Consider the following 22592-nt stretch of genomic DNA (forward strand, 5'->3'; position numbering starts at 1 on the left):
CGGCTAAGTTCCCGGAGGTCGAGGCGGGCTCCTTTCATCGACATATTTACCGATTTTCAGATGAAATAATTATTTCCCAAACGTTAAAAACATTACAGACATATTTCCCAAATAATTTCACGTTAATTAAAAAAAAAAATTTTTTTTTTAATATTTATGTCTGCTAACTATACGCTCAATTTATTTTAATTAATTATAAATAAACTATTATTTCCTAAACTATGAGAATCTATTCCAAAATGTGTCCAAACGATTCCCAAGCGATTGGTTTAATAGATAATAGAGAATATCAAATTTGTCTGCTAACTATATGATCGTTTATTTATTACATTGAAATTATTATTTCCCAAACTATGGGACCGTTACAGAAGTGTTTCCCAAATAATTCTACGTTGATTAAAAAAAAAAAAAAATTTTTTTAAATTATTTCTGCTAACTATACGCCGAACTTATTTTTATTAATTATAAATAAACTATTATTTCCCAAACTATGAAAATGCTTTCCTAAACTTGCCCAAATAATTCCCAAACGAATGCAATAATAGAAAATGCGAAATATTGAATTTGTCTGCTAACTATATTGAGGTGCGCTGTTTGCATTCGCGTTTCTTTGAAAGTAATTTTTGGTATCGATAAATCGATAGTGAGTGAATAAACAGTAAACTCGTTATCGCGTAATCTGTATTGTGTCAATCGAGTGTGAGACTAATAATCGAAAAAATTTCGATGTGTCGCGCATCTCTAGCAATCATAACCGTGTAGCAGATAACAACAATACATAGCATGAAGATTCAACGCTACGCTGCTACAAGGTGAGTGAGCAAGTGAGTAAGCAGGTGAGTGAGTGAGTGAGTGACCGAGAGAGTGTGAGTGAGAGACTGAATGAGAGTGTATGAGTGTTGCGTAAAAGAGAGAAAGAGAGCGAGAAAAAAAGTGCGTGCGTGTGTATGAATTTCTGTCCCTCCTACCCTCCCTCTCTCCCTCTTTCTCTCTCTCCCTCTCTCTCTCTCTCTTACGCACACACTCCGCCATACACACATCGCGTGTAGCAATCAGCTGATTGCAACGTCGGACGGCCGGCGATCCGGAACAACTTTTCATTATTAAAATAACGTTATTTTAAGGAACACGTATTTCTGACGTAATTCTAAGACATTTTCTTCTTTACCAAAATTTTATTTAAAGCATAATTTTATGTTATAAGATAAAATAGTTAGCGACTCATGCGGTGGTAATCACCTGTCGGGCGGTCAACTGCGCCCGCGCTCGCGGCACGCCGCGCCGCTCCTGCCTGCCTTCCGTACCCGACGCGTGATTTACTAACTATTTTTGCTCATAATTCAAAAACTACGCTTCAAATCAAATTTTGGTAAAGGAAAAATTGTCTTAGAATGGTGTCAGGAATACGTCATTTTACAGACGGAAGGTTTTTCGGGATCGCCCTGTCTATATATATATATATACACGTGCGTGTGTGTGTGTGTGCGTGCGTGCGTGCGTGCGTGCGTATGTGTGTATACGTATGTATGTACAGTGTGGGGAAAAATTATTGGTCAAGCTTTTGCCAGTCGATTCTACTCGTCGAGATCGCCAACATTGCATCATAAACATGGTGCCGCAAAATTAACTTTCAAGGTCATTTTCAATGTCAAATTTTTTTATTGGCTTAGTCGATTCTACTCTTCGAGCTGAACAAAAGTCTCAAAGGGACCATATGCCGGAAATCAATATTTCATAGAAAAATCTTCGTTTCAAGTTTTTAGAAGCCAAAAAATTTCGTAAAATTAATTGTCATGGGTGTAAAATCTGCTTAATCTACTCCTAACGTTACCCAGGAACAACGAAGTGGGCGTGGTAGATTTTTGTTCCCTTCGGGGTATCTTGGTACCCAGTAACATTTCAACGGCTGTTGGTTCCTTAAAGCAATGGTCATTTGCCTCGGAGAGGAATAATATATCGCTCCATAAGACATTCTTTACTTGTGCTTAAGAAGCTTTCCATCCATATCCAGACCTTTTTCGTGATTATTAGAAGACCGCCGCTGATCTTGAATCAATTTTCAGTGTAAAATTAAAAAAAATTGTTTTAATTTTTTACCAAATTTTTTTTAAGAATAACGTTGCTGTAGCATGCCTCGACGTGGTGGCCGTGATCGGGCGCATCGGTATGGGCGTGACCGTCTAATGCTTCGAGCAATTGATCGTGTTCATGGTAATTACACACGAGCACGAGCTCTTTATGCTAGTTGGTTGCGACGCCAAGCTAATGGCAGACTATTACGTCCAAGGTCCGTGCCTGATCGTCGAGAATTTCAACGACTCGATGAACGATTCCATAATCAGGAGCAAATGAATTTTGCAGGTGCTGGCCACCGTAGGGCAGGTCGTCCTCGTGTGTCTTTGAGAATTGAGGAACGTGTGATTGCTCTAGCTCGAACTTATCCTGTCATGGGATCACGACCACAGACTTCTATAATACACTAGACTGCTAGGCTCGTTATATATTCCCCACCTAGCGTGTACCCGGAAAGTATGTACACATAGGCACCCAAAGGCGGCAGACTGAGTTACCGATTGGAATGCGACTAATATTTTATAGTCCTACGACTATGAGTTACTGAGTGAGATATGTGATATATATACTATATATCGTCGTTGTTCCGTCTATGTATGTACAAATTAAACGGGCAAAATAAATTAAAGTGCATACCTATATATATCAAAATAATGACAATAAGATGCGTAGTGCAAGGATGCACAAATATATATAAGAAAGGATGTGGTATACATTTCTTTTCGTAAGTATTACTTTTTTGAGGTTAGTATTATAATTGTCAAACTAATACTCTATTAATGAAATATGATAGATTTCCTATAAAGAAACCACAAGTATTGAAACGGTGGATAATGGCAAGAAGACGTTCTAATTGGCAACCATCAACAGCAAGCAGAGTGTGCAATTTGCATTTTAAATCATCAGATTTTATGGATACACCTAATATGACTCAGAAAATTCTAAAGAATGATACAATTCCAACAATAAATGTGGCATACTATGTAGAAGAAGTGGGAATTGATCCTCTAGATCAATTACAAAAAGAAATCGAAATGCGTAAGTCATATAAATTTTCAAATATTACATTATTTACTGTACTATAAGATATGTATATATATTTATATAAGTGTACACTAGAGAGAGTGAAAAACAGGACCATATGTCATTCAGATGCATAACAGTAGATTAGTATATACTTTACATAGCAGCTAAATGTGCTCTAACATAATGAAAAATATAAGGAATAGAAACAGGAATAATATAAGAAAGAAAAAGAAATATTTTCTCTCTCTCTTTCCTACATTATTTCCTGTTCCTATTCCTTATATTTTTCATTGTGCGAGAGTCTTAAAACTATATTTAATAATTTGCTTTTGTGTATAATTAAGAAAATATATTTCTTTTTATTAATGTATAGAAGAAACAAATACAAGATTGGACAATGCAGAAACAATAGTTCAAAATAGTAATATTCAATATACTTTTGTAATGACTGAAACAGGTAATTATATAAACATTATAATACATGATAATATATAATTTTGAATTTGATAGAATTACAATATAACTACAGTATTTATATATAGGTACAAATGTAGATAATAGAAAAAGGAAACTATGTCAATGCGATGACACACATTTTGCAAAGATTAGAAAACTTGAAGAAGAAAATAAGAAATTACAAGATTTACATTTGAAAGAAATTGAAAAATGTAATAAAGAGCTTGAAAAGCAAAAAGAAATATTTCAAATTGTACTTGATAAAGAAAAAAAAAGCAATGAAAGAAAAGTTAAATGCAAGTAATTTAAAATGTAAGCTGTTATTAAGAAAGACTAAAAGGAGAGAGAAAAAAATAACAAATATGTCCAACTTGCTTACAACTTAAAAAAAAAAAAAATTAATTAAACAAACAACATTTGAAACATTACAAAATGACTTTTCTGATACCATGTTGCCAATTTTAAGAAATGAACTGCGCAATAAAGGTAAATCTATGTATGGAAGACGTTATAGTGATGACCTTAAAAAATTTGCAGCTACTCTGCATTATCACTCCCCAAAGGCTTATGCATACTGTCGGTTAGCACCTTTTCTTTTATTCCTACCCAGTGAGAAAAGACCTATCGAATCGACATCGAATTGACGTCGAATCGATGTAAATTGCATCGATTCGATGTCAATTTGATGTCGATTTGATGGTCATTTCTCACTGGGTACTAATATACCTGTATATTAATTTCCTATTAATATATTAATCAACTTATATTTTTTTGTTATTGAAATAATTTTTTCCTCTAAGCATGAAGCATGGTTGACATGGAAATAGTTTCAATAGCGTTATTCAGATTATATTTATGTACATATTAAAATATTTATTTATAATCTTATTTGCAGAAGAATCATGACATTGCCTCATCCATCTTCAATAAGACATTGGACATCTGCAATTCATGTTAAACCTGGCTTTTTTACTCAAGTATTGGAAATACTAGAAAAAATACCGGACGAAGATAAAGACTGCGCTTTAATCTTTGATGGTATGGCCATAAGGCAACAATTATGTTGGAGTCAGACAGAAAATAAATTTGTAGGCTACTGTGATTACGGTAATGAACTAAATTTTGAAAAGAAAGAAACTGAAGCGAAAGAAGTATTGGTCTTTATGCTTGTTAACCTGAAGGGTAAATGGAAATGGCTAATTGCTTATTTTTTAAAAAATAAAATGTCATCAATGGTGTTGGCTGAACTAATTAAAACTGCATTAACGTTAACAGCACAAATAAAATTAAAAATAATATCTGTAACATGCGATGGTGAAGCTGTTAATACAAGTGCTTTGAATATATTAGGTTGTAATATTTTTCCAGATAATTTGGAAGAAATAATTAACTTTTTTATTCATCCCACTGAAAATTATAATATATATATTATTTTAGACGCATGCCACATGTTGAAGTTAGGTAGAAATGCTTTAGCTGATTACGGAGAATTTGAATATAACGGAAAATCTATAAAATGGATTTATATTGTACTTTTACATAGACTTCAAAAATTATTAACGTTCAAATTAAAGAATAAATTAAGTTCTCAATGCATTTATTGGGCACAAAATAAAATGAAGGTTAAATATGCAGCTAATACGTTCAGCGCTTCAGTTGCAAATGCGATTGATTTTTTAAAACAGGAAGGCCTTGATGATTTTGAAGATAGTGACGAAACTGTAACATTTATTAGAGCAGTTGATCAGTTATTTGATTTTTTAAATTCTAGAAATCCATTTGGCAAAAATTTCAAACAACCGATTACAGTACAAAATTGGTCTTATTTACAAAAAACGATAAAAGAAAAATTGAATTATCTATTTTCCTTGAAATTAAAAGGAGGAAAGTTTTTAAAAACATCTGGTAGAAGAACATTTCTTTATGGCCTTGCAATAACTGCTAAATCAGTTTTGTCAATATCTGAAAATTTATTATTTGCATCTAATCCCTTATATAAATATACAGGGTGAGCCATTTTAATTAACGCACGCAATTATTTCGGAAACAAAGCATTTTAGAGAAAAATGTTTCAGACAAACGTTGTTTGGTTTCGAGGGGGCCATAAGATGGTATCATTGGTTTGACCTTGAAGAGTTATTTGAAGGTCACATGAAGGTCACCTTCAATTTCTTAAATGGAACCTACTATTTGTCATTGCATATTCTTGTAGCTTATCTCGATAGCTTTCCAAAACACTATAATTAAGTACCTTTTCGTTAAGTACTTTTTGAGTTATGAGGCTTGAAATAATTTCTTAATTTTACATAAACCGTAAAATATCTTGTAAAATATTCATTTTTCGATTATCTTACCTTAATACTTTTACGTACAAAATAATGAGAGGAATCAACTGGTGTAAAAAAAACACATAGTTGTTTTGAAGAAAAAATATGTAATTTGCAATTAACAATTCCATATTTTTTCTTAAAAACAACTATGTTTTCTTTACACCAATTGATTCCTCTCATTATTTTGTACATAAAAGTATTAAGGTAAGATAATCGAAAAATGAATATTTTACAAGATATTTTACGGTTTATGTAAAATTAAGAAATTATTTCAAGCCTCATAACTCAAAAAGTACTTAACATAAATGTACTTAATTATAGTGTTTTGGAAAGCTCTCGAGATAAGCTACAAGAATATGCAATGACAAATAGTAGGTTCCATTTAAGAAATTGAAGGTGACCTTCATGTGACCTTCAAATAACTCTTCAAGGTCAAACAAATGATACCATCTTATGGCCCCCTCGAAACCATAAAACTTTTGTCTGAAACATTTTTCTCTAAAATGCTTTGTTTCCGAAATAATTGCGTGCGTTAATTAAAATGGCTCACCCTGTATATTAACATATAAATTTTCTCAAGACCACCTCGAATTGTTTTTTGCTAAAATAAGAAGCTGCAATGGTAACAATAATAATCCGAACGCGCTACAATTGCAATATGTTATGAGAAAAATTTTATTGCGAAATAATATAAAATTAACAGATAATAATTATAATTGTTTAGAATTGGATAATGATCCTGTTGGATCAGTGTTCGATTTTGTGTGGAAAAAGAAAAAAAAAGAAACCGTTCTATATGAGGAAAATAGTATAGAATCTAGTGAAGATGAGATAATAAGCGATAGAAATACTAATATAGATCAAAATAATAATATAGAAAGACCACATATTAAACATTTACAGCAAAATATATTATATTATATTAGCGGATACATAGTAAAAAAACTAAAAAATATTAATTGTTACCATTGTGCTAAAAGCTTAATGCAAGACGGTGTAGAACATAACTATGCAAAAAAGGATAATTTTTCTAAATTTTTACATTTTTCTAATAATGGTCCTTTAGTCCAAGCTTCTAGAAGCGTTTACAGAATAGTATGTGAAACTGAAAAACAAATTAAATTATTGACAAATAATTTTTTAAATCTTAATATTAAAAATCTTGATATTAAGGTTATTACAAAAGTAAAGAATTTATTAGCACTAGACAATTTTATTTTTACAAATCTTAATTGTGAAAATGTAGATGTCTTACATGTACCTCATAAAATAAAATTAATAACTGCAATATCTTATCGTTACCTAAAAATAAGATTGTACTCATACAGTAAATTTTATACACAAGAAATTTTAAAACCTATTAGTAAAAGACATCAACTTACTAAGCAAATTTTATTTAGATGCGAATAATATTTCTAAAGCCCATTCTACAATGACAGTAAGCAATACAGAGAAAGGAGTAAGAAGTAAGATTTGACGAATTAAAAACCAGGAGTAATGAAATGGGCAAATCCCATTTTGTACTTCTTACTTCTTACTCCTTACTCTGTATTGCTTACTCTGCCATTGTAAAATGGGCTTTATATTTAATAACTCTAATTAATTTCTGAAACATACGATGATGTGTTATTTTTTAATATATTGTATTAATATTATATTAATTTGAACTTGAAAATATTGTATTAATTATTATAACATTTTTAAAAACATGTGCTGACGACGTTTTTTATGAAAAAGAAAACTAAAAAAAATGATATAACCTAACCTAACCTCAAGTGCATTTTTATATAAAATAACCTAATATTAATAATATTTTTTTGTATTATTATCATTCTTTAAATATAAACATTAGAAAAATGTTGACAAATTATACTTGATACATTTCACTTGACGATCGATATATGTACATAGCAGACGACACATTCCAATCGGTTATTCAGTTATGTATAAAATATACATTATGTACTGGTACGTCTAGGGAATCAAGGTTAGCAGTCTAGTATATATATAGAAGTCTGTGATCACGACGCATAGGCGTGCGAGTAGGGGTTGATCATAAAACAGTCTTGCTCATTCTCCGTGAGGAAGGCCTACGACCCTACAAAGTGCAGGTAGTGCATGAGTTAGGATCTGGTGATCGCACAGCTCGTCTTCGTTTTTGTCGGTGGATGCTTCGAAGAAATCGGCACTTTCTGAAAAATATAGTGTTCACTGATGAATCCAGTTTTTCCAGCACTTCCATTTTGAACCGGCAAAATGTTCGCATCTGGCGCAGACGTAATCCACACGCAATGGTCCAAAGAGTTCAGCAGGGCCGTTTCTCAGTCAATGTTTGGGCAGGGATATTCGGGAATGATTATATTGCTCCTGTGTTTCTCTCAAACCGATTGTCAAGCGTTGAGTATCTGCGGTTTCTACGTCATACTCTCCTGAATCGACTGCGACGTATGGTTCCGAGGAATGCCCGTAATCGAATTTTTTTTATGCATGACGGTGCTCCACCGCATTTCGGCAGGCAAGTCCGCGCTTTTTTACAACGAGCTTTTGGAACTCGATGGATCGGTCGTAATCCTGCGCCACACTTATAGCCCGCCCGTTCACCTGACCTGAACCCTCTGGACTTTTATTTCTGGGGAGCTCTGAAAGCCATTGTTTATGGGTCAGGCAGGGCTTTAAGGACGGCTCAGGATTTACGAGATCGCATTGAAGAGGCGGTTGCTACTTTAGCACGAAATCGAGCTGTGCTCCGTAGAGTGCGAGATAATTTGGTGGAGAGACTCCAAGCTTGCATTGATAACGGTGGTGGTTACGTTGAAGCTGGCAGACAAGCACAACTGCTCAGAGCTATTGGGGCCGATGGGTCAGTTCTGTTTGTTCGTAGGCAGCGTCGACGACGATAAAGTGAGAGGCAAGGGGAACTCACAATAATCAAGTCACCCCGAAGTGAGAGGCGAGGGGAACTCACAATAATCAAGTCACCCCGAAGGGAACAGAAATCTACCACGTCCACGTCGTTGTTCCTGGATAGCGCTAAGAGTAGATTAAGCAGATTTTTGACCTTGAAAACGAATTTTTCAGGGTCATTTTTGGGAGGTGATTTTCGCTAATCATGATCAGGATATTCAGAACATGATTTTAAGAACTTTATAAGCATCAGATTTATTTTCTGACTTCATAAAAATCGATTTTTTGGAAATTTCAGACAAAAGAACTTGAAACGAAGATTTCTCTATGAAATATTGATTTCCGGCATATAGTCCCTTTGAGACTTTTGTTCAGCTCGACGAGTAGAATCGACTAAGCCAATAAAAAAATTTGACATTGAAAATGACCTTGAAAGTTAATTTTGCGGCACCATGTTTATGATGCAATGTTGGCGATCTCGACGAGTAGAATCGACTGGCAAAAGCTTGACCAATAATTTTTCCCCACCCTGTACGTATGTATGTATAAAAGCAATGCAAGAGTTACGTGAGGAAGCGAGAAGGACGAGTAAAATAACAATAAGAGCGAACGAGATAGAAATAGCACGAGCAACGAGGACTCGAGTTCGAGGATCGGATTTTTCTTGCGCGCTATTACTTTCCTCTCGCTCGCATCTATTACTGTCTTGTTCGCTCCTATTACTGTCTCGCTCACTCCTATTACTGTCTCGCTCGCTCCTATTATTGACTCGCTCGTTCTTGTTACTGTTTCGCTTGCTCTCGATTCTTGGGTCCGCTTATCTTTCCTAGCTGTCTATCACGATTATCAAGTGTGACAGAGAAAGTAAGACCATGAGTAGAGACCGAGCGAGATGACCTATCATCAAAAAGTTCCGAAGTCTCTTACAATCGGTTTCTTCGCTTCCTTTATCCATTCGCAATTCACGAAAATGTAAACATCTTATAAAATAAAAATTGAAACATTCATTTTTGAATTTTATCGGTTTGAAAGTAATTTTAATGAATTAATGAGATTTTTGCGATTAAAATGATATCAAACACGACGTAAATCGGATAATTTTTAATTAATCTGATAATAAATATTTTATTATATTTATATATTTAATTAAATTTATGCGATTTATATCGTGTTTGGTCTTATTTTAATCGCAAAATTCTCATTATTCTATTAAAATTACTTTCAAATGAATAAAAAATGCATTTTATTTTTTGACATATATTCGTGAATATTATAAATGAAGTCTCATGTAAGAAACTTCGGAATCTGCGGCATCGGGAACTTTCTCGTTATTTACAATAATTTACGACTTTAAATTGCCATAAAATAAAAACTAACACTTTTATATTTTGCTTGATCTTTTTTTATTAAAAGGGAATAATGAAATTCTTGCGTTTAAAATGACATCGAACACAATATAATTCGGATAACTTTTACTTATTGTTATATAAGTAAGAGAATGTTTCTAATTGCAAATTATTTGAATAAAATGTTGGGTTTAACACGTTAAATGCCATGTGCATGAAAAAGTATACACGCTAGTTGGGTCCAGTACGCCGCGTGTATAATTTCGTATACACGAACAATAACTTCGTTCTGGCCGTGTGTACGCTACCAGGGCACGCTTAGCATAGGTTTCTTATGGCGGGATGGTTGGCGTGGCGTGGAGTTACACACCTTGCAACTTAGCCGAAATTTTTTTGAAAAAATGTTAGAAAGACAAGGTTAAAAAAAAACAAAAAAACGGTAAATAACAAAAAAATGTAATTTTACTGTATAATAGTCCTAAATACATCATTCTTAGGAAAATTAATAAAAAAAAGTGGTGTGGCCTGAGGGACCTTTTACCAAAAATACCCGCGGCAGTTAACGTGTTAATGTGATTTTACAATTAGTCGTAAAAATCATATTAATTCCAAAATTATGTTCAGTAAGATAAATTAAGTAATGTAAAAATTTTAGTTTCTAATGCATTTTCAATGTTATCAATTGTGGTGTTCATATGACGTCTCTTGGTCTAAATATGTTCAATATAATTAATATTAAATGGTCTATATATTGTGCAGTGAAACAATTTATTTTAATTTATTATATATATATATATATATATATATATATATATATATATATATATACACTTAGTTCCAAAAAAAGCGGTACACTTGAAATTTGGAAAAAAATCACCAAATTTCAAATGACGATAACTTTGTAACGGACACCTTTCCCGACGCCGGATCGGCTCGCCGGAGTCAGGGTTCGGGAGAAGGGGAGGTTCAGGCTCGCAGAACTACACGTTAATTACAACAAAAACTTTATTCGGTAATTCCTTATACTAAGATTTACAAACAGGTATATTTCTAACAAGACGCGTACAGCTAGCATGCGGACGCAAGATCTTCACGCGCTGGTCGCGTACAGTTCGTGTCGGACACTGATTTCTCGCGACGAATATTAGAAGTGTACGCGGATCGGACGCAATGAGTTTACGAACACATTCCTTAACTAGTAACACAGGATATGTACAGTATGATCGCGTGTTACACGACGCGGATCGGATGCGAACACAAACCTTAATCTAGTGACGCGGGATATATACAGAGTGATCGCGTGAACCCAATCGCGGACGCGAGCGCGAGAGGCCTACAGGGTGGTCACGTGCAACGAAGCACGGACACGGGTCTAGCAGGGTCTGCCAACCGAGGTCGGCCGAGGACGGGAGCACCCGTCCTCAGGGTGGTGTACACGAGAGCGCCCGTAGTACACCGAGATACTGGACGTCGGTTGCACCCGACCGGGCCCGGTAGCAACCGGGCTCTAGACCAGGGGAGTTAAGACAGGTCATCCAAAGTACAGCTAACGGACGCGGTTTGACGTGACGCGAGGCCAAAGAAACGGTCGGTTTGGTCGAAGAGCGCGGATACCGCTGTCGGGTAAGAAATACGACTAGGAAAGGAGGCCGTGGTTGCTCTTTATTCGTTCCAAGAGCCGTGAAAAGGGCTGTTATTCCAAGAGCCGTGAAAACGGCTGTCGTCCGGGAGCCGGGGAAGCGGCTGTCGTCCAGGAGCCGTGGAAATGGCTGTCGTCCAGGAGCCGTGGAAACGGCTGTCGTCCGGGAGCCGGGGAAGCGGCTGTCGTCCGGGAGCCGTGGAAACGGCTGTCGTCCAGGAGCCGTGGAAACGGCTGTCGTCCGGGAGCCGTGAAAACGGCTATTCGGTCAGGAGCCGTGAGAACGGCTATTCGGTCAGGAGCCGTGAGAACGGCTGTTCAGTCAGGAGCCGTGAAAACGGCTGTTCGGTCTTCGAGGATGAGCCGGACAGTTCCGGACGTCGGTTGCAACCGACCGAGTACGAGAGCGCCTGTACCCTGGACCGGATTGTCCGTGGCTTGATGGGATGCTTCTGGTTGTCGATTGCACCCGACCGGGCACGGTAGCGACCGTGCTCTGGACCAGAGCAAGGATAGGAGCTCGGTAAGCTTCGAATGCCCAGAGTGCGCCCTGTGGCTTCGAGCGTCCCGAGACTCGGGACAGGAAAAGGTCTCGATCTGCCGGAGCGACCGCCTTATATACCCGGCTGGTTACCCCCACGCGATACCCCCACACGGTCATGCGTGTTGTGAAGGGGTAGGCCGCGACTTTCAATCGGCGGCTCTTAATCCGCGGCTCGGTCGAGGTGCTCAATCGGCGGCGCTTAGCGCCAACTTGGCGCGAGCGTGGGTTCGTAGTCCTCTCTAGTAACGGCAGAGCCGTTACAACTTTGTAAATAATAAAGATAGAAAGGTCTATAAAAAATGAAAATAAAGCTTGAAATCTCTACTTTAAAACTAGATTCTCCAAAATGTTGCGAGATAACATTTTTAACAATGACGGATGACGAAACGAGAACATGCAAAATTGAAAAATAATTGTTTGAGTTTGCCATGACATGTGGCGAGAATCAAATGTCGCAGGTCAATGGGATCAAAAGCATATGATAGTACAGAGATTCCTCTTTAAAATGCTTTTTTGTTCATCTCGATACGATGATTTTGACAATTTTTTGTGAAGTTACTGTCATCATCAATTTTTTACATTTACGATACATTCAGCGTACAGTAACGGCATTTTGAACAATTTTCACATTAAATTAAAAGTGGAATAGGCCTATGAGGGAAACCACTATAAAAAAAGCGCACCATACTATCTACCGCAAGGTGGTGTGGAAATGATAGCGCATCATTTTCTCGCCACTAAAAGGACGGGTCATTTTTCGGCGCGATATTGCGATATATCGCACGCCACCATCATATCTCGGAGAGCGATCCGCCCACCGCTTCGCCGCGCGCCTAGTATAAGATTACAGTGGGACGACTCTCGTCGCCGCACGCTTCTACTCACGCAGATTGGCCGATATTCTTTATTTAATTTTTCGTTAATTATTGCGAATATCACAAAACAGTAGAAGTCCTTCCTTCTTAATTTGAGCCAATCTACCTCCTTACTTCGTGAGGGCGAAAATTTCACTGACACCCTGTATATTTCTTTCACATATTTAAATGCAAAATGTTTTGCATCTTATATTCTTATTAAAAATATTTTAATATTATAGACATAAATTTGTAATAAATTTTAATTTATTCTTACAAATAAGTACACACACACACAAATATGTGTGTGTGTGTATTGAATAATTTATACAATGCACTAAAGTGTTATCTTCAAAATTGTAGTTTAAATCAGATTATTAAAATTTATTAAGATAAAATTGTAACTATGAAATAAAATTAAGATTATTATATATACAATGTTCACATGTATACAATAAAACTTATAATTTCTCATAATTATTTTAATAAATTTTTATTTTAATAAGTTGTATTTTAATAAATTAATAGTTTAATTTAAACTATAATTTTGAAAATAAGACTCTACATTGTATAAATTATTACATTGTATAAATTGTTGCACTGTACATTACTTAATTTATCTTACTGAATATAACTTTAGAATTAATATGATTTTTACGATTGAAATCACATTAAACCCAACATGTTATTAGAATAATTTTCAATTAGATACATTCTTTTACTTATATAACAATAAATAAAAGTTATGCGAATTATATTGTGTTCGATGTTATTTTAAACGCAAAAATTTCATTAATCCCTTTTAATCAAAAAGATCAAATAAAATATAAAAGCTTTAGTTTTTATTTTATGGCAACTTAAAGTCGTATATTATTATAAATAACGAAAAAATTCCCGATGCCGCAGATTCCGAAGTTTTTTACATGAGACTTCATTTATAATATTCACGAATATATGTCAAAAAATAAAATGCATTTTTTATTCATTTGAAAGTAATTTTAATAGAATAATGAGAATTTTGCGATTAAAATAATACCAAACACGATATAAATCGCATAAAATTAATTAAATATATAATTATAATAAAATATTTATTATCAGATTAATTAAAAATTATCCGATTTACGTCGTGTTTGATATCATTTTAATCGCAAAAATCTCATTAATTCATTAAAATTACTTTCAAACCGATAAAATTTAAAAATGAATGTTTCAATTTTTATTTTATAAGATATTTACATTTTCGTGAATTGCGAATGGATAGAGGAAGCGAAGAAACCGATTGTAAGAGACTTCGGAACTTTTTGATGATAGGTCATCTCGCTCGCTTTCTACTCATGGTTTTACTTTCTCTGTCACACTTGACAATCGTGATAGACAGCTCAGAAAGATAAGCGGACCCAAGAATCGAGAGCGAGCGAAACAGTAACAAGAACGAGCGAGACAATAATAGGAGCGAGCGAGACAGTAATAGGAGTGAGCGAGACAGTAATAGGAGCAAGCGAGACAGTAATAGATGCAAGCGAGAGGAAAATAATAGCGCGCAAGAAAAATCCGATCCTCAAGCTCGAGTCCTCGTGCTATTTCTATTTCGTTCGCTCTTATTGTTATTTTACTCGTCCTTCTCGCTTCCTCACGTAACTTTCGCATTGCTTTTATACGTACATACGTACATACATACGTATACACACACACACACACACACACACACACACACAAATCTTTATTATTTAGAACTTTTGTTCTTAAGAAATGTGTACGTTCTATATTAAAAATAATATCAAACTTTCTCTCTGTTTAAATATATAAATTATTTATTAATAGTCTGGTAAAAAATATCTTATTTTCAAGTATAGTCATATAATGAATAAATTTCTATATATTGTATATAGCTATTTTTAGTATAAATCTCGATATACTACATATATCATACATTAAAATGGGACACCCTATATATATATATATATATATATATATATATATATATATATATAGGGTGTCCCATTTTAATCGATCACCCCGAATAACTTTTTTGATTGTAGAAAAAAACGTTTCAGACAAAAGTTATATGGTTTCAAAGGGGATATAAGATGGTGACAATTATTTGACCTTGGATGGTCTTTTGAAGGTCACGCGAAAGTTACCTTTAATTTCTCAAATGGAACCCCTTATTTTTCATTACACATTCTTGTAGCTTATCTCGAGAGCTTTCCAAAACACTATAATAAAATATTTTTCCCTCAAGTACTTTTTGAGTTATAAGGCTTGAAATCATTTCTTAATTTTACATAAACCGTAAAATATCTTGTAATATATATATATATATATATGGAGAAATAGAAACCATAAAACTTATTTACATTAAAGATGTATACATAACTTGTCTTGCATTCATATATTTTTGCAGTCATATTGCCAGCACTTTGTGTATATAGCACGGAACAGAACCACAAATCGTGGACATAGCATGTTACCCTTTGAAAAGTTTCATGGACATGGCTATGTAGTTCAATGTCCACGTTTTGTGGACATAGAGGCGCTTCAAATACGGGTTCCACCTAAATTAGGGGCATGGCCGCTTTCAGGTTTCTCTCTGTAAAAATTAACGAACTGTCTTCGAATCGAATTGCGTTTCTATATGAATTACATAAAGAGAAAAGTCAAAATTTATAATTATTTTTAACGAATAAATGCATATAAAAAATAATTATTCGATTTATAAATTAAAACAATAACATCAAGAAAGATCAAGCAGAAACAAAATTTGACTCCATACCATGAAGACTAGAGAACAGAGGAGCATCAACTATTGATAACTGCTATCCATGGGTCTGTTCTTTTTAGCTGCACTGCTACACTAGTGCAATAAGTTAGAAAGAGACAAACATACTTTCTTTCACTCTAACTAATTGCACTAGTGCAGCAGTGCAGCTAAAAAGAACAGGCCCCATGATTCGACAATTCGGTTCGAATTCTAGTTCCGAGGAAAAGTTACTAAAACTCGAATCGTGGACACACTGAACTTGAATTTCTGAACTATATATAAACTAGAATGAGAACTTCTTCTTTGGTTTTAATTAGAGACCCTCTAATAAGAGACTGGGGTGCGTTTCATGCATGAAACGTGTCACGTCTCGGTGACTAACTTTTCCCCTAAATACCTCAGTTCTACAGTGCACTCTCTTTATTTTCAAGGCAACCTGCTTACACTAGCCTTGGCTGTGTTCCACTTAACGATCGCAACGCTCGCAGAATCATCTTATCCTTGTTGTTCGCTAAGTCCCGATCTACAATAGATAATTTAAGCCCTAAGTCTTAAGAAATTGACCAATCACAGCCGAGTATTCTCTTCATACTTGACTGTGATTGGTCAATCTCTTAAGGCTTAAGGCTTAAATTACCTATTGTAGACCCGGCCTAAAAGTTAAACAAAGACACATCATGTTTACGAGTGCCGCGATCATTAAGTGGAACGCAGCCCTTGGGGATGCCGAGAGCGAGAATCTGACTTGTCGATTACGGAAAAAATATGAGGAAGCCGCGAAACTCTATAATAGGATAATTATGTTAAATGAAGCGTGATTATTGATATATATATATATATATAAAAGAGAGAAGACTGAGAGGTGTCATGGCCCGCTTTTAGGTGATCCCTGAAAGCAATACGCCCTCTGTGAACCTAAAAAACGTGGACATGAACTACAAAGCCAATGTCCATAAAAGTTCTCAAAGGATAACATATAATGTGCACAATTTCTGGTTCTGTTCCGTGCTATGTACACGAAATGCCGGTAGCACCAGTGCTGTATAGCAAGACGCTTATGTATATTATGTATATTAAATAAATTTTTAATGAGTTTTGTATGACCTCTCTCTTTCTCTCTCCCTCTCTCTCTCTCATCTATACAGTGCCTATCAAAAGTTCCGGGCCACCTAAATAATTTTTGAATGGTTTGAAATATAGGATTGAAATTTATAGGGATACAATGGGATCACAAAGTCTATTATTTAACCACAAAAACATCCACCTCCACACCCCCGGGAAATGGGGGGAGCCAAAAAATCTTAAATGGCATGTGGGGTTGAGTGAGGGCTCGTTCGAAAAGGCTTTCCGAGACGAAAACAACGCGAGGTCGCCGAGGTCTCTACGATTTTTTTTCGCAGAGTTATGATCTTTTGAACATTTCTATTGAGATTTTGCGATAGCGAGGGCCTACGGCGACAACAGAAGAAAGATAAGGCTTCACGCGGGCACGCGCGTTCCTGTGTGTGTGTGTCTGTGTCACACAGAGATAAGGACCCCGTGGTTTGGGGGGAGGACGATCCGGACGTAGTGCCTCGAGCATCCCCGGTCCTACACCCGAGTAGACATCCGGTAGAGTTTTAGCTGGTAGGCCCGTTAAATAGGGAGATTCCAGCATAATCCGCCCTCCGTCCCCGGGGAGTGCGGGTATCCATAAAGGATTTCTCTACCGTTATCAAAAAAAAAAAAAACCGCGGTTCGTCACTTCCGCCGTATTTAATGACTCCAAACACTCTGTGTTGTGTGTGTGTGTGTCACGACAGAGATAAGGACCCCGCGGTTCGTCACTTCCGCCGTATTTAATGACTCCAAACCCTCTTTGTTGTGTGTGCGTGTGTGCGTGTCCGGCCAACCAAGGCAAGACCGCTAGCGTGTCCGGCCAACTAAGGCAAGACCGGAATGGGAACACTGGTGTATGAAGGAATAAAAACACTAATTATTTTATCAAATGTTCAAATTAATGTCCTTCGACAACTTGGCAGTGTCCTAAGCGAACGTAAAATGTATGGATAACGTTAGTTAAAAAATCGGGTGTGATTGAATTTGAAACGTTCACTATTTTTTCCCACAGCTCTTCTAAATTTTCGGACCTAGTCTCATAGATCTTTGTTTTCAAATACCCCCAGTAAAAGAAGTCTAATGGAGTCAGATCTGGTGATCTCGGTGGCCATTCTATTGTGCCTCTTCTACCAATCCATCGATCAGTAAAAACATCGTTGAGAATATTTCGAGCTTCCAGAGAAAAATGAGCCGGAGCCCCATCCTGCTGAAACCAAACATTGTAGAATGCTTCTCCAGCGATATCCTGAATAGCCGGTATCACTTGGTTTTTTAGCAAATTGCAATAATTTTGAGAATTTATGTTTCCTTCAATAAAAAACGGTCCTATAATACGATTAAGCATTATTCCGGCCCAAACATTAACCTTCTGAGGATACTGCGTGTGACTGTCTCTCATCTAATGTGGATTTTCATCTGCCCAATACCTCATATTCTGTCGATTTACAGAACCATTTAATTCAAATGTTGCTTCGTCAGAAAAACAGATCCAGTTGAAAAACTGACGATTATCAGCAAGTCGTGTCATCATTGTGTCGCAAAATTCCACTCTTCTGTCATAATCGTCTTCGGATAGCTCCTGGACTAGATGTATTTTGTAAGGATGATAGTGATGCTTCTTCAAAATTCGATGGACTGATGTGCTAATATCATTTTCTTGAACTGCTCTCGAGACCGATGTATGGGGATTATCGTATACAGTTAGCAGAACATCTAAAGCTTGTTCGTCATTACTAGCACACACATTTTTGGGTCTTCCAGATCTAGGCGCATCTTTAATTACACCGGTTCTTTGGAAACGACCAACAGTTCTTTCAACAGTTGACTTTGAAATTGGTTCACGGTCAGGATATGTAGCATTGAATAAATTCGCTACTTCTCGATAGGACTTTATTCTGTCGCCATACCCTCTCATCATCAATACAGTGATCCTTTCCGTATCAGTTAAATGCATTTTCTGACAATAGAAATGTACTAAAAGTTGTTTGGTTTGAACTCAAATATCAATGCCCGTATGCCGGCGACCTATGATATGAAATGCAATAGTTGATGTTTCCTCAGAGAGTTCTCACTTGTAAACTCATTATTTCATGCGGTCGCTTGTGAATTTTCGAAAGCGCTTGTCTAATATCTTTTTTGCTTTAGTATTTTTCATTTTAGTACATTTTTGAAAATGCATTTAACTGATACGGAAAGGATCACTGTATTGATGATGAGAGGGTATGGCGACAGAATAAGGTCCTATCGAGAAGTAGCGGATTTATTCAATGCCACATATCCTGACCGTGAACCAATTTCAAAGTCAACTGTTGAAAGAACTGTTGGTCGTTTCCAAAGAACCGGTGTAAGTAAAGATGCGCCTAGATCTAGAAGATCCAAAAATGTGTGTGCTAGTAATGACGAAAAAGCTTTAGATGTTCTGCTAACTGTATACGATAATCCCCATACATCGGTCTCGAGAGCAGCTCAAGAAAATGATATTAGCACATCAGTCCATCGAATTTTGAAGAAGCATTACTATCATCCTTACAAAATACATCTAGTCCAGGAGCTATCCGAAGACGATTATGACAGAAGAGTGGAATTTTGCGACACAATGATGACACGACTTGCTGATAATCGTCAGTTTTTCAACTGGATCTGTTTTTCTGACGAAGCAACATTTGAATTAAACGGTTCTGTAAATCGACAGAATATGAGGTATTGGGCAGATGAAAATCCGCATTGCATGAGAGACAGTCACACGCAGTATCCTCAGAAGGTTAACGTTTGGGCTTAATAATGCTTAATCGTATTGTTACGTCCGGTGGACTCCACGATTCTTTTCTTTCCTCGAAACGATTTCGTGGAAGAAAGAAATCAAGGATCGACTTGCATTTGGAATGTAAATCGATTCTTCTTAGGAATAAAGATAACGCATAGAAGAACGCAACCTAATCCGCGTGTATCGCCATTAAACCTAACAAATCTAATACTGAGAATGGCCAGTCGAGATAGCGTTAACGAAACTCTAAATAAATTCGTGAATTATAAGACGAAAAGTTGTTATAAGAAATTCTAACTGTCCCGTATCTATTGGTACGGCTTTATGTTCGAAGCGTCTCTATCTAAAGAACTTTTAAAAACAAAGATCTGGTTCTCGGGAAGATTGTCAAAATCTAAACATACAGCAATATTCTTGAAATTGATATTGCACGTGTGCTCGTTCGACAGGTCACCCTCAAGCGTTCTCCGAATCGCCAAATCATCAAGCGATAAGATAATCAGCTCACTCCCACTCTTTACTGGATGGAGCTAACAAGGGGAGTGCCAAGTAGTGAGATCACGGATTTAGCTGAATTTTAAATATGTTTGAGAGGTAACCCCCCCACTACTTTATAAGCAAATGGCACGATGCAATATTCAAGTATTCGCGAGAAATTTGCATTGAAAGTTTTTCGTGCGCTTTGTATACTGAACAGATTCGAGAGATTTTCAGGTAGTGAACGTAGCGTAGCAGATAAGATAGCGGACGAGAATACTGTACGTTGCAGGTTCGAATCCTACTTTTCCAATTTTTTTTTTTTTTATGTAAATTTATTCAAAATGCGTATTAATGTGAATAATTAGGATCCATGGAGTCGTTAAGTTAAAAAATTATTATTTTTAGTATACAAAATTTAATATTTTATATTACATTCTTATTGCTGTTTCTACCTGCGAAAACCGTTATTTTCGGGAGAGTTAGGGTGGGGATAGCCCTTGCTCTTCTTTGTCCGTTTGATTCACTCCACAGTCAAACAGCAGCTGCCGTTATAACGAGTTGTTCAGTGACTAGTGCAGATAATATTTTGGAAACATGCAAGAGCCAGGCAGTAGTGCAGAGAAAAATCCATCTGATTGTGAATTAGAAAAAAATTGTAAACTTTCCGAGGAATTTGAATATAAATAAAAGTAAAATTTAAACGTGATTTTGCAGTATTTTATTAAATCAACCAAAATGTCATTCGTACGTCGATTGCGGAAATGCAGCGTAAAATGTGTATTAATATAAAATATTAAATTTTGTATACTAAAAATAATAATTTTTTAACTTAACGACTCCATGGATCTTAATTATTCACATTAATGTGCATTTTGAATAAATTTACATAAAAAAAAAAAAAAAATTGGAAAAGTAGGATTCGAACCTGCAACGTACAGTATTCTCGTCCGCTACCTTATCTGCTACGCTACGCTCACTATCTGAAAATCTCTCGAATCTGTTCAGTATACAAGGCGCACGGAAAACTTTCGATGCAAATTTCTCGCGAATACTTGAATATTGCATCGTGCCACTTGCTTATAAAGTAGTGGGGGGTTACCTCTCAAACATATTTAAAATTCAGCCAAATCCGTGATCTCACTACTTGGCACTCCCCTTGTAAGTCTCGAGCCAAAGGGCTTAACCAATTAAAATCTTAAGAGACCCCTCTCCTCCTAAAAATCAAGCTCCTTGACCTTAGGAAGGGAGTAATAGAAATTATTTTATTCGCCTAAAAAGATTCCCCACCATCCAGAAGGGAGGAGGAGTGAAAACCTTAAAACTCGCGAGCCGAAGACGCGGACACACAGTTCATCATTAAAATATATTAAGCCAACTCTTCTGTGCAGTGCAGAGTATTTTTCTAAATTCCGAAGTTCAGTATCTATCAGTAAACGAACTCTCTCTGCTAAACTTCACGAATCATTTTCAATAAGTAAGTGAAGTGAGTGAGGTGAACACGTTGGACCAATCGATCATTCCATTCATCATCAATCAGCAATCACCCACCTGCGGTTCCAGCTCCGGCCAGATCAAATTCTTCTCAGCACTTTTCAACGCTCACTATAATTATGCCTCGCTCCGGTAAACGGTGGGCAGCGTTGCGGTGGCGAAATCGGCTGAACAGACGGTCGAGAGAGAGAGACAGGCTCAATCGTTACCTAAACCCACTAATGGCGATACCTTAAATAATATTAATACTGACGCGGCCGTTAGCAGTAATAAACTCGACACTAGCACACACCCTCCTAACCCTTCGTCCTCACCGCTTATCCCGAATTATTCTCCAATCTCCTCCCCAGGGCATTCCTCGACCTCCCCCGGTACACCTGTTCCGGGCCCCGCGCAGTGATGCCAGTTTCGAGACGCTGCCCCCACCACTACATGTAGAGGAGGTAGCGCACACAAAGAAAGAGGCGTGTCCGTACACGACGCCCAGCGCTCGGCTAGCTTCGGATAGTAGAAGAGCGCAGATATATCAGCTGTCTCTTTCTTTCCCGAGCTAGAGTGACGTCACCAAGCAGAAGAAAATCGAGATCTCGAGAGAATTATATATGTTAAAATTATATATATTTTCAATTAGATCTCGTGTGTCCCTTCTCTTCTAGATTAATTATAATAAATATTTAAATATATAAGAAATTAATACATTAATATTTAAATTAATATATAAATAAATATTTAAATAAAAAATTAAAATATTAATATTTAAATCAATATTTAAATAATTTCTATAAATAAATAAATTCTATAAATTCTAGTTATATTTATTATA

At 36.1% G+C, this 22592-nt stretch overlaps 2 protein-coding genes across 2 annotated transcripts; one reads left to right on the forward strand and one right to left on the reverse strand.

Moving 5' to 3' along the window:
- Nucleotides 1-722: 722 nt before the first annotated feature.
- On the forward strand, nt 723-5835 carry LOC145965014 (uncharacterized). Its single transcript, XM_083088256.1, has 7 exons — nt 723-812; nt 2113-2287; nt 2362-2797; nt 2867-3111; nt 3473-3556; nt 3642-4041; nt 4451-5835. Exons 3-6 carry the CDS (start codon nt 2670-2672, stop codon nt 3857-3859), a joined length of 675 nt encoding a protein of 224 aa, XP_082944382.1. The 5' UTR covers nt 723-812; nt 2113-2287; nt 2362-2669; the 3' UTR covers nt 3860-4041; nt 4451-5835.
- Nucleotides 5836-18433: 12598 nt separating this feature from the next.
- LOC145964925 (uncharacterized) lies at nt 18434-18988 on the reverse strand. The gene has a single exon (XM_083088076.1). It carries the CDS (start codon nt 18986-18988, stop codon nt 18434-18436), a length of 555 nt encoding a protein of 184 aa, XP_082944202.1.
- Nucleotides 18989-22592: the final 3604 nt, after the last annotated feature.

Source organism: Camponotus vicinus, unplaced genomic scaffold, assembly GCF_025532165.1.
Source record: "Camponotus vicinus isolate PSW18456_S1 unplaced genomic scaffold, iyCamVici1.0 SCAF_14, whole genome shotgun sequence".
NCBI lineage: Eukaryota > Metazoa > Arthropoda > Insecta > Hymenoptera > Formicidae > Camponotus > Camponotus vicinus.

Bases quoted from the DNA above. Each gene is read 5' to 3' on its own strand.
- LOC145965014 (XM_083088256.1), top strand. From the start codon at position 2,670: ATGTACAAATTAAACGGGCAAAATAAATTAAAGTGCATACCTATATAT. The intron at 2,798-2,866 runs GTAAGTATTACT...GAAATATGATAG, and splicing joins TGTGGTATACATTTCTTTTC to ATTTCCTATAAAGAAACCAC. The intron at 3,112-3,472 runs GTAAGTCATATA...ATTAATGTATAG, and splicing joins ACAAAAAGAAATCGAAATGC to AAGAAACAAATACAAGATTG.
- LOC145964925 (XM_083088076.1), bottom strand. From the start codon at position 18,988: ATGCATTTAACTGATACGGAAAGGATCACTGTATTGATGATGAGAGGG.